Below are 12,078 nucleotides of genomic sequence, written 5' to 3'. Positions count from 1 at the left end.
GGGCGTCAGTTCAGATAACCCCAGAGGACTTGGAATCACGGGAGCAAGGCAATTAGCTGTCTTGGTGCAAAATCCCGTGCATGCGGTAGCTCAGCTCTGCCTCAGTGGTTTCTAAGGACAAAGGAGGCTTTCACAAGAAGAGGCTAAGCACTGGGCCGGCTGGTTGCCCACAGCCCACGAGGAGGTAGTGAGTGGCTGTTGTGCACACAGCCAGGTGGGCAAGCACTGTCGGTGCCTCTGGGTCTCTTCCCGCTCCACCCGAGACGGCCGAACACTCACACAGACCAGAGGGAGACAGTGTCATTTATCCCAACGCTTCCCAGGAAGCATTGTTCTTGCATTTATTCAAATTCACAAATAAAAATCTTTTTTGAGGGAGAGAACATGCAAGCCGGGGGGAGAGAGAGAGAATCTTAAGCAGGCTCCACCCTCAGGATGGAGCCCAACAAGGGGCTTGATCCTATGGCCCCGGGATCCTGAGCTGAACTCAAGAGCCAGGTGCTCAATCGAGTGAGCCACCCAGGGGGCCCCCAAAATTTGAATCTTGTACCACTATGGCTAACAAAGCACATACAATCATATGCAACGCATGTAACAGAGAAGAGCAAACCCCTAGGAAACCTTCTAGAGTAACAGTCACCGTTAAAAGAATTCTGGAGACCAAGAGCTTTCAATGAAGGAATGTGTTAAAACCACGCTTCCTCCCACAAGCCCGATGCAGAGCCGGGTGAACACAGCCTGGAGCTGCACTTGAGGCTGCTCTCGTCCAGCTTGGGCTCTGGCACAATCTCAGGATGGTACCAACCACTAGGGCTTCCCGCGGTTTCACACCACCCTCCCTCCAGAACAGCGCCTGGAAGCTTGGTTTCCATGTGCGTACGTGTGCGCCATCAGAGCAGGAGCATACCCTTCACGCTCCCATGGCCACCTGGAGGGTGACAGACCAACCAGTGGACAGGAGGGACGGTATCAGGTTGCAGAGAATACCCCTGGGGTAACGTCATTTTTCTTTTTAAACAGTATTAAAAAATAATAAAAAGTATGAAATTCAGAAGCACGCAGGAATACAAAAACAGCAATCATGTTTTATTATGAACACATCTTGGATTCTTACCCTGCCCTTTCAGAAATAGCTAAAGAACAAGACCTAGCAATCAAGACAATCCTGTAGGATCTTTCTGAAATGACCCAGAGAAGAATACCAAATGGTGTTCACTGATCCCAGTATACAGAATCTCTGACTTCCTGGAATTCTAAAAAACATCCAGTGCAGCCATATGCTGAGAGGATCCATGCAACAAGTTCAGCAGTTTTTCTGATTTTTTCTCAGACAGCTTTCATCGTTTGTGTGAAAGAACTGCCTTGACCTCACAGAAGAGATCCAATTCAGATTCCGTGTCTTGGGGTGGCAAGTTCAGGGCGGGGGACAAAGGCACCACGCGGTCCGTGAACTCCAGGGACAGCAGCCTCTGGAAAGAGAAGCACCAAGGCCTGGACGCTGCTGGCTGATGGCTTTAGCAGCCCCAACACCCTTCCTTTGATGTCCAGGGTCAATGCGATCCTGGTCCCACCAGGGCTAGGAGTAGATGCATGAAAAAGAATCTCGCTGTGACCTTTCCTGCAAAGGAAACAGCAATAAAATTTACAGCCTGGTAACAACGGAGGAATTCTTGTAAACCAGTACCGCTGCGTGCCTTCGCTCTCCACTTTGGAGACAAGACTGAGAGGATGGGATGAGACCCGCCGCACCTCACGACCCCACAGTGGGGTTCACAGCCGCACTGCTCACACACGGCTGTGAAAGCCAGCGACCGTAACCCGGGCCCCATTCTTTGCACCTGCTTCCGCAGCCTGAACCCAGCGCACAAGGAGGCAGCGTGGCCTGGGTCCCGTGAAGGGCTAACCGCGTTCTGCCTTTAGGAGCGGAAGCCCGTCCCCTCGTCCCCTGCGTGTCAACATATCACTACGATGCCACCAACATCCACACCCCAGGGCCACATACAGACGGGCGCCGCCGCTGCCGGGGGTCCAGGCGCGCGGTCTTCGGTGAGCGCAGTCCCAGCTCCGGAGCCTCCGGGCACTTACACACAGGAAGGCTTTTTGCTCTAGGGCTCGACTCCTGTTCCTGCTGAACTGAGCCAGTGTGTAAAATGAGAACTGATATCAGCTCAGTAGGCACCGGAGGGCGGGTCCAATCGACAGCCCGGAAGCAGTGCCTCAGCTGGGAGCTCCTGCGCCGGCCCACGGGGCTGCGAACACAAAAGAGAGGTTACCATGCTCGGGAAGAGGGGGAGACAACAACCAGGGGTCTCCTCTGAAAGCAACAGCCCTACTCACATGCAACCAACTGCTGACAGTTTTGTCTGGACTTTTTGCCGGCGCATTTAGCTTTAGTTTGTATGTAAGAAGAATTTTTGCAGCTTTCAATACATTTGACCGTTCAGACAGGTGTCCAATCAGTGGACTGATATTTCCGCAGACTTTTGGCACACTGGTGCATTCACGACAGGAGAAAGTGCATCCTCGGAGCCACGTGGGTGTCGCCTCGTCCGGAGTGGCGCCCGGCGCCTGAGCGGACCACCCGGTGGCGGCCTCTGCCCCAGCAGCTCCAACTTAACTGTCCCCATCTCACCTTCTCTTCAGGTGCAGAACTTAGCCACTGTGAACAAAGCGGAAACCAGTCACTGTTCACCAATCAGCTAAGCTCTGCACCTTGTCAGAGAGGTCGTCGGCTGGGCACACTGGGGGGGGGGGCTGGCGAGCATCTTCCACAGCCGTCGGCTTCTTCCGTTTCTGGAGAAGAGCTACAAGATGAGCATCTTCTCCGAACTGCAGAGAGAGAGAACTATGGCTTCCGGAGGAGCAGCCAAGGTCGTGGTTGCGTGGTAATCCCTGGCAATGTGATTTTAATCTGAAGTCACAAATCAGCATGCCAGGAACCCAAGCAGCCAGAGCACTCGGAGCAGCGCCGCGCCTGCTCACCGCCCGCACCGCCTTCCTCACGCACCAGGCGCCGACACCGCTCCGCCCGCTACCGCGTGGCCTTGACTTCGCCTTGTTGCACGTTTACCTGGCGTCCCAGAGGCCCAGTGTCTTAAATCGAAAGGGCTCTGTGCAGCCTTGGAGCACAAAATTAAAAAGGCAACGAGCGGCTGCCCCTGCGCAGTTTGCCGTCTGCACCCGCGGGGCCGGCAGGTGCCGTCGTCGCTGAGGGACGGCCGAGGGGCAGGGCACGCACGGGGCCCCCACGTTCACCCACAAGGGGCAGGAACGGGAAGAGTTCCCAGGAAGGAGCAGACTCGTGACCACCTCCCTGAAAACTCACGACGAGGAACGGAGAGCCATGGTGCCCGCTGTGGTTCTCCACAAGCTGGAACAGGGGACAGTGGGCCGAACAGCCCGCCCCACTGTGTTTCAGTCTTCAAGAATCCCAAACTCTCCATGAAACCAAAAATCTAAAGAGAAATATGATCTATACTCTTACTACAGGGGGCCTACCACAAGGGAACCGGTCCCTCTCAACTGGCCCGGCCCTGAAGGACCCGAAGCCACCAAGGAAAGGTCTGGGTCCCGCTATACAGGATGCACAGCCATGGCAATCATTTCCACTACTCTGTTTCCTGGGAAATGTGGTTCCTGCACTCTTATGGAAAAAGAGGATCCTACTTTAAAAATCCCTTTTCTAGGGGCGCCTGGGTGGCGCAGTCGGTTAAGCGTCCGACTTCAGCCAGGTCACGATCTCGCGGTCCGTGAGTTCGAGCCCCGCGTCAGGCTCTGGGCTGATGGCTCAGAGCCTGGAGCCTGTTTCCGATTCTGCGTCTCCCTCTCTCTCTGCCCCTCCCCCGTTCATGCTCTGTCTCTCTCTGTCCCAAAAATAAAATAAACGTTGAAAAAAAAAATTAAAAAAAAAATAAATAAAAATCCCTTTTCTCCCCTTCATATCACAGTTCTTTCAAATAACTAAGACACTAACACATGTTAGAAATGGTCTTAATATACAGCAAAACATCAGAAGCAAACAAAATCTGACACTGGGTTAAGAATACCAACATAAAATATTAAATAACCATTAAGAATTCTACCTGTCGATAAGCTGTAGAACATGAAAAATGCTTGAGATCTGATGTGAAATTAAAAAAAAAGAATTAGACGGGCCCCATTACATCATGTGAAACCATGAAGAAACACTGAGAAGGTAACAAATGACGACAATACACCCACAGCCCCACAGCTGTACTTAACAAAGCAGCACATACCTCTGCTACGTGACTTGTGAAATGCAGAAACCCACAGTTAAACACTCCTAGAATGTACATCTAATAGGTCAATTCCAAGACAATTAACAGGAAGCAGCTTAAATCACTTAGGACTTGCACTGCAGCGTAGACCAGGAGGAGATTCCACTCCAACGTGAGGTGAGAAATAAACCAGGCACAGCGGGGTCGAGGAGCACATGGCACACCTTGGCAAGAGGCCCTCAAGTTGGTCAGAACCCTCATGTTCTCATACAGATGGTGGGCTGGGGATGGACCCAGACGCCTGCACGGAGCTCAGGGTTCGAGGTAACCCAGCAACGTGCTCCCGTGTGAGCCCTCACCAGAAGACTGGATCAGTGCTTCCACCGTCCAAACCTATTCCAAATGCTCTCTTGTGTTTTTGTCCCTACAAGTAACAAAACCTAAAGTGGCCAAAGCAGTGCCCAGGGAAGTGATTCCGCCGGGGTGGGCAGCCTCTGCTCCTGGGGCCAACCTGGCCAGCCTGGAGTGGGTTCTGCCTGCACTCCCAGGCCACCAGCCACTGAGGAGTGGAGGACCGTGGCTCAGCGCCTCCTTATCGACTCACGTGGCTCCTACGAGGAATCTCTGGTTAGAACCGAACAGTGGAGAAACGGAAGAGAGAGAATCACCTCTTCAGAATAACATCTCGGCCACCACCTGGGCTGAGGATCTGTCCATCTGCTCCTTGGTCAGCTCGAAGCAGCGGCGGGCAACCTGCTGCTGCCGGGAGTCCTCGCTCACCATCAGCTCCCCGTAGAGGTAGATGCCCATGGCCTGTGGGGCACAGAGCACGGAAGGGAAAGAAATGACACGTCCACACGCACACGGTCTGCGCTGCTGGAACACACACTTGCCCGTGTGGAAACTACAAAGACCCTAGAGAAGACGGCCGAGTGGCTGTCCTCCTGAAGCCAACAGTTTTCGATCCCTTCACTTTCTTGTTCACACTGAAGCCCCCTGGAATTCTTAACAATCAATTCCATCAACAGGACTGTGGTGGCAATCTAATCGGTGACAGAATGATGCATGAGCATTTCTCCAGGGATGACTGTGTCGGGATCACCAGGGAGAGTCAGGGAGGTCCCCACAATGCCCACCACGGAAACGTGCGTGGCTGAAAGTGGCCTCCGAGGCATGGTGTGAGTGTCACAGGGTTGCAGGACCTCTCTCAGGGAAGTACGCCCTGAGGTGCGGCTGGGGAATGAAGACCAGCACGTCACATGGCACCACAGCAGGGAGAACGTCACCCCACCCAGGGAAATATGTCCGCTGCGTCAGCCCAGCCCGACAGAGCCCCTCAACCATCCCTGCCGTGGCAGCAAACACCGCCTCTTCAGTTCCCAAAACAATGTTCTCCACACATACTTTAAATTAGAGCCACTGAAGACATGGACACATACTGTGACAGCTAAGCCACGGCCTGACCCAAGACTTGGGGATGCTGTGAGTCATTTGGTATTGACAATGGTCCACAGACATGCACATCTGCATTTTTCCTACAGTTTTACAAACAGCCAGTTAGGTTCTGGAAGACCAAAAGAACCCTTTGGTTCTGCCTTTTCTCTGATTCCAAGCTTACTTATGCCACGGGTTACATTCTGTTGGAGCAAATTAGAGGGCGGATCTCAAAAGATCCTTTTAGCACAAGATAAAAATTTGGTAGTATGGGGCTCAAAAATCCTTTCCTTAAAAAGCTGAGTTACGGTCATCCTTATTTGGCAACGGTCTTGGCTCTAAAAAGGAGTTACTTCTGGTTTTCAGAACAGACCTTAAGTTGCTCTTATATTTTGTCTTTGTTGTCTGTGTTTCCAAACACCTCTGCTCCAACTGTGCAAATGTGACATTTCTCCTAGTACAAAGTCATGTACTTTTCTTTGTGGGAAGAACGAGCCCTTACTTGCCGGCTGCCCCCCATACTCAGGCCCTATCAAAAGTCCCTTTGTTTGCCCCACCCCCACTGAAGCATGGCTCCATTCTCTAGCCCACAGTACCCGGCAGAAAGCTCGCTCACAATGGTCACGCTAACAGCAACCAGCTGCAGTCTGCCTTCCAGCAGCTGACAGAACCCACAGAACACACATCACCATGCACGGCCGTGCGGGGCAGATGTGGGTGGTGCAGAGGACGCAAGGCAGACACCCCCCAACACGTTCGTGCGCATACATGTTTCCTGCAGGCTCCTTGGAAGGTGACTGCCTTCCCCTGGTGAACAGTGAGGTGTGGCAGGGTGTGGCTGGTGCAGGTATAGACCAGACTGTCCTAGCCAGGCCGGCTCTCCCTGACTAGTCTCATGTCCACACATACTTTAAATTAGAGCCGCTAAAGACACGAACACACACCGTGACAGCTAAGCCACGGCCTGAGATTTGGGGATGCTGTGAGGTCTGCATGCGTGTCATTTAGTAATGACAGTGGTCCACAGCTGGGTCAAACCACCAAAGCCTTTAAGAAGAGGTGTAATTCATGTTTTAGAGGGACAAAGTTGGGGGAGACGGGGAATCAGCTCCAAAATGTGTTAGGTAAGCTCCTACCTACTTCTTAAAAATCTTTGGAAAATGCTTAAGTATTTGTGATGAAGAAGATGTTAACGACCTGGGTCCCTGTGTTAGTAAATGCACTGGACAGTCAGGAGACAGCATTAAAAGAATTCCCAGGGGCGCCTGGGTGGCGCAGTCGGTTAAGCGTCCGACTTCAGCCAGGTCACGATCTCGCGGTCCGTGAGTTCGAGCCCCGCGTCGGGCTCTGGGCTGATGGCTCGGAGCCTGGAGCCTGTTTCCGATTCTGTGTCTCCCTCTCTCTCTGCCCTTCCCCCATTCATGCTCTGTCTCTCTCTGTCCCAAAAATAAATAAAAACATTGAAAAAAAAAATTTAAAAGAATTCCCATCTGCTGAAAAATGAAACTTACCTGATCCTCCTGGAGGAATCTCTCCACATCTTTGTACGCTTTTGTGTATTTATGCTTTATGATGAGTTCACACCACCGATGGCGAACCTTAAGGAAGGAGAGAAAATCCAGTAAGCAACAAGCTGGTGGGTTTCCTTAGCCCATCTTAATGACAGAATTTGTATTAGCAAAAGTTATACTCTCAAGAATATTAATGATACTTCGTTCCAAATCTCATTTTAATTTCTTTTGCAAAGAAAGGAACCATGTCCCTCACTGGAAGGCTGTCAATTTTAGGAGAGCAAAATACACGTTTTAGTTAGGTGTTTTGATGTTTTTAAGTGCAATTCTGCAAGACAAAACAGATAAATGCAAAACATAAGTGGGAAATGAAGTGCACATCCCAGCCAGGTGACTGCTCTGTCCTCCAGCGTGCAGCCAGTGACGGTTCCCTTTAAAACCGCAACTGCTTAATTTCCTGCAATAACCAATCTGGTTCAATGCTGCTGTTAACAATAAACACGGTAAATTCAGGAAGACACTGCTCTCCACATTCCCGAGAAGATGCACAGCTCACCTCGGCAGCATTTGGGGAGGGCGCCCGGGGACAGGAAGGAGAACAGGGCACTGTGCCGCAGGTCTGTGCAGCCTGCCGCCAATGAACAAGCTAAATGTGGGCGTCGTTCAGTCCAGATCCACTTGACTAAAGGTTTACCAAAACGCACTTGCCAGGAGCTCCAGCCCCTACAGACAATATAGGGGTCTAGTCCCAACACTAGCTAGCTCTGCTGATGCAGGCAGAGCCCCAGCCAGCTCTTGGCACTTCTGGCACATTCTTTAGCTGGATAGAGAGTCTACCCGAATTTGGTTTTCAGAATCTAGTTGCAGGCCAATGCCTCAAAGCCCTCTCAATTATCCCCAGTGAGGAGTTCACCACTTTCTATTCCATTCCTGGCTCAACATCAGCCATACATGGAAGTGATTACAAGCACCTAACTTCCTTCCTTCCCTCTTTGTTTTTCGTTGTCTTTGAAAAAAGGAGACCCTGCATAGTAATCCATTTGTGGCAATGGGATAATGTAAGCAATTTCAACATTCTGACTGGGGCCCCTGTAAATTATATCATTACCCACTGCTGGCCGGCTCTCTCCTTTAATCTACTATAAATAGATTTGCACACAAACAAGTAAGTATGAAGAAACAAATCTTCTGGGAAGAATCCTTCCCCTGGGCTACAGTCCTCTCCAAGACTGGGTGTTAACTCGGGGGATCTGGTGGTGCTGCTTTTTGCTTGTGGGCAGCCGAGCCCTTTGAACTTCTAAGGACAGAATGCCAATGAATTTATATCTACGAAGGAATTTCAGAGGCGAATGGAAATGAGCTAATAGCCTCAGAGCATCACAAGAAATGGGAAGAGGTTGGACTGCACTGGTCTTGGCAATCTTTCCATCTTCCACAGAATGTTCTTTCCTATACAGCCAATAGAAATGAACAGACCATGAAGGGCAGCCCCTAAAACGGTCTCACAAAAAAGACAACTGAACAGAGCTCCAAGCCAGCTCGTCCCATTACACTAATCAGAAGCCACCAGAACCACCAGACCCCTGCTCCTACACTCTGGTTCGAGTACCACAGGCTGAGCCCTGGAGAGGACCTGACCAGCACCCTTATACGCCACCCCCTCCCCCCCCGCCCCGTTTTCTCCCTATCACGGTAACCTAAACACCTCAGATACCGCTGGCCATATCTTGAGACCTTGGTGAAAGCGGGGGCCAGCTCCCCAAGGTCAGGAGAAGAACCGGCAAGTCGGTGTGGCCTGGTGGGATGCCCCCTGGGGAAGAGCAATCCCCTCTCACACCTGCACACTGGAAGGCTTGCACCAGCTTTTGGTGGGGTGATGGAGAGCTCCGTCGGCTTTCCAAGTGCTCTGACCTGACCGCCTAGGTGTGTGTGACGTGCCCACACCATACCTCTCTGCACTCTAACACCTGGGGAGGCTGTATTTTTTAGACCTGATTTTCAAATGGAGGGTTCAGCCTCTCATTTCCTCTTCCCGTGCTCTCCTCTCCCAATCTACACAGACAGAGATAACAAGGCCTAAACAAGGGCCTATTTCCTGGTAAAGTAAGACCCCCCAGGCTGGCAGAAGGTGGGGTGGTCCCACCACACCGGGTAAAGGTCCAGGAGCCCCAAGTGAAGGCTCCTTCACACCAACATGAAGTCAGTATTGCCACTTCTCTTACTGTTAAAAAGGGTTTATTGTCACGATTAATAAGAGATCTAGTCTTCTGACCCCTGAGGGCCAACACGGCATCCAGGAAGCACAGCCCAGGCTCCCCTCCCCTCCCCTCTAAGAGCAGAAAAAACAACAAGCCTTTTCTTTACAAAAGAACTCAGTGCATCTCAGTATTTCAGTGACAGGATGTTTAAAAGACATCACAGACATGCTGTGTGAGGCTAAGGGCCTGACACATTTCTTGCTTGCGCACAGGGTTTTTACCTCTCTTCATATTTCGCTGACAAAGAAAACTCTCACTTTTTATCCCCTAAACTTGAGGACCCAATTCGCATGGCCACTTGCCACCACACGTAATGGGGGTCTTGCTGAAAAGCTGGCAGCAAAGTCACACCTATCTTAATTTTTCCTAGCAATTATTTCCATAGTGGGCACTGCCAGAATAGTCCTTCTCCAGATCACTGAGAAACTTGAACAGTCCTTGACAGAGGCTGTCACATACTCGTACTAAGTTCCTGCCCCCTCTGGAAATGGGGAAAGTGAGGTTCTCCATGCTGTGGAGCCAGAGCCAGAGAATTTCAAACAGGTCTCTGAGGAGAGAGCTGTCCATCCTGTACATTTGCTCTTATTTCTAATTAATTAGTTAATGGGGGTAGTGGTCACTTGGACTTTTAACTTCCTCCATGAGATGAAAAATAAACATCGTGCATGTACATGACAGTGCGGGCCCAGCAGCCCTCCCACAGCACCTGTGGCTTCTCGACTCTGCTCATTTAGTTCCAATGTTGCAGGTGCACACACACGCCAACACTGACCAAATTACACTTCAAAGAGTCATGTTTTATTACACCGCAGTTATGCTAATAGAGATGAAAACTTTTAATGACCTTTTGAACTAGACTCAAATTCACATCACTCCCAGTCCTGCCCCATAGGAATCACCTGAAAACCCGGAGTCAGCCAACAGGTTAGCCCCGAACACCGTCAATGTGATCAGGCTGGATGGAGAAGTAGGGGTGAGGACCACGTGGGGAGGGAAGGAAAGGCCAAGAACCTGAAGAGAATGAGAAAAGGGACAGAGCTGCCCACGGCAGCAAAGAGGGGAGTCCCAGGGACCTTGAGTGCCCGTGCCCCCTCTCTGGCTGCCTGGGACCGAGTGTGTGTGGGAGGGTACCGGAGGCCTTGTTTCCAAGGACGTGTCCACCTCCCCACCGTTGCGTTTTCAGGATGGGTCCTGGCCCACCTCCCCTACCAGTGCCGGGACAAGCAGGCACACCCCACAATGGCCACGCAGGGGTTTCCCAGCACACACACGGAACACTTAGCAGAGCATGTGGCACGGGACTGACGAAGGATATGGAAAAAGAGAACTTAGGTTCCTGGTTCTTCCCGAAATGTCGCAATGAAGTTGTGGTAGACAGACATGCATATACGGTTGTGTGCCCACAAATACTTTGGTCCGATAAAAATTAGTCTGAAAATCTGCTTTCTAGAGTTCTGCTCAAAGGACACTCTGAACAGAAAAATGATGTGGATGCTTCAGTGCACAGGTGGGTTTTAAAACACATGCTAATCTGCACCAATGGAAATGGATTCCAGAAGTTTCCAGGTTTCCAAAGCCCCCACGAACAATGATGAGTGCACAGACATCATTGTTCTCCCCAGAGTGCCAAACAACGTGACTGGTCCTTTGGGGTTGGGTCCAGATGGGCAGGTCTTAGAATTGGGAGTTGGGGGGGGGGGGGGACAATGAAGGGTAGGTGTGCAGAAGCAGATTCATCAGACCCACTTTTGGTGACAGAGAATGAAAACCCTCCAATAATCCACATAACTGCTCCAGGATGGTGGATCCCTGAACCTCAGCAGGGACTTCTCCAAGAGGATGGGCTGTGTCTGTGACAACAGGCCTGAGCCTTGGGGGACGTGGTAGACATGTGGCCTAGGTGTCCAAACAGTCCCCTGCATGTGATGTGTATACATGTGGATATACATGCACATAGACAGAAACATGGTTCTTTTCTTAATCCTTTCCCCTACTCAGGTATTTTGTTCTTCTTTATGCTAGTTGGTACTCAATTGATTTCATGACCCACTGGGCCCTGAGTCACAGAGCCTGAGGCACCAGGCTGGAGACCCAGGTAAGCCACTCAGCAGCTCTGTCAGCTTGGCCCTGCTCCCTGGGGTGGGGGGTGGGGGTGGGTGGGTTGTAAGTGTGCATCCCCTCTGGGCTATTGTGAAAATGAGGTCACCCACTGTGAGTAGCAAAGAGTCCCATATACTGTCTGTCACTTTAGCTGGAGTGCCAGTTTCTGGCTTTTTCTACTTCAGAAGTTCTGTTATTTATTGAAATTATGAAATCTTGGGAGTATCATCTCCAAGGAAGTGTTTGTTAACTGGTGAAATGACAGAGCAAGGCGCCTGTGCTGAAGGTAGAGAGGGCAGCCTGGATGGTGTGTGAGGGAAGGCAGGTGTGTGAGGGAAGGCAGGTGTGTGAGAGGGCTGGGCTCTCTCGGGTGGGCTGGGGAGGGGATTCAGGAGTCTGAGATTCCCCCTGGGAGAAGCAGCAGGGGCACCACCAGGGAGCGGCCGAGAGGCCCAGGGAAGCTGGCTCTTCAGTCCTGCCCGAAGTATACCCAAGGGCCAGGCACCTGGGAGTTTCCCAAACCACCTGTGAAAACAA

At 51.3% G+C, this 12,078-nt stretch overlaps 1 protein-coding gene across 8 annotated transcripts in view; it reads right to left on the bottom strand.

The window, feature by feature from the left end:
• Nucleotides 1-1,065: 1,065 nt before the first annotated feature.
• The window catches only part of LOC122475127 (aminopeptidase O (putative)), a 343,878-nt gene continuing 332,865 nt past the window's right edge, over nt 1,066-12,078 (bottom strand). For 2 of the 8 annotated variants that reach the window (XM_043566831.1, XM_043566826.1), the window contains 3 exons: nt 7,184-7,270; nt 4,907-5,051; nt 1,066-2,249 (listed from right to left, as the gene is read on the bottom strand). In XM_043566831.1, coding sequence (XP_043422766.1) covers nt 4,911-5,051; nt 7,184-7,270 — 228 coding nt within the window. In that variant the 3' untranslated portion in view covers nt 1,066-2,249; nt 4,907-4,910. The other 6 variants (XR_006295097.1, XM_043566825.1, XM_043566827.1 and 3 more) reach the window with 6 other exon arrangements.

Source organism: Prionailurus bengalensis, chromosome D4, assembly GCF_016509475.1.
Source record: "Prionailurus bengalensis isolate Pbe53 chromosome D4, Fcat_Pben_1.1_paternal_pri, whole genome shotgun sequence".
Classification (NCBI taxonomy): Eukaryota; Metazoa; Chordata; class Mammalia; order Carnivora; family Felidae; genus Prionailurus; species Prionailurus bengalensis.
The sequence above is the reverse complement of the archived record's forward strand: the minus strand, read 5'-3'. Positions and strand labels throughout refer to the sequence as shown.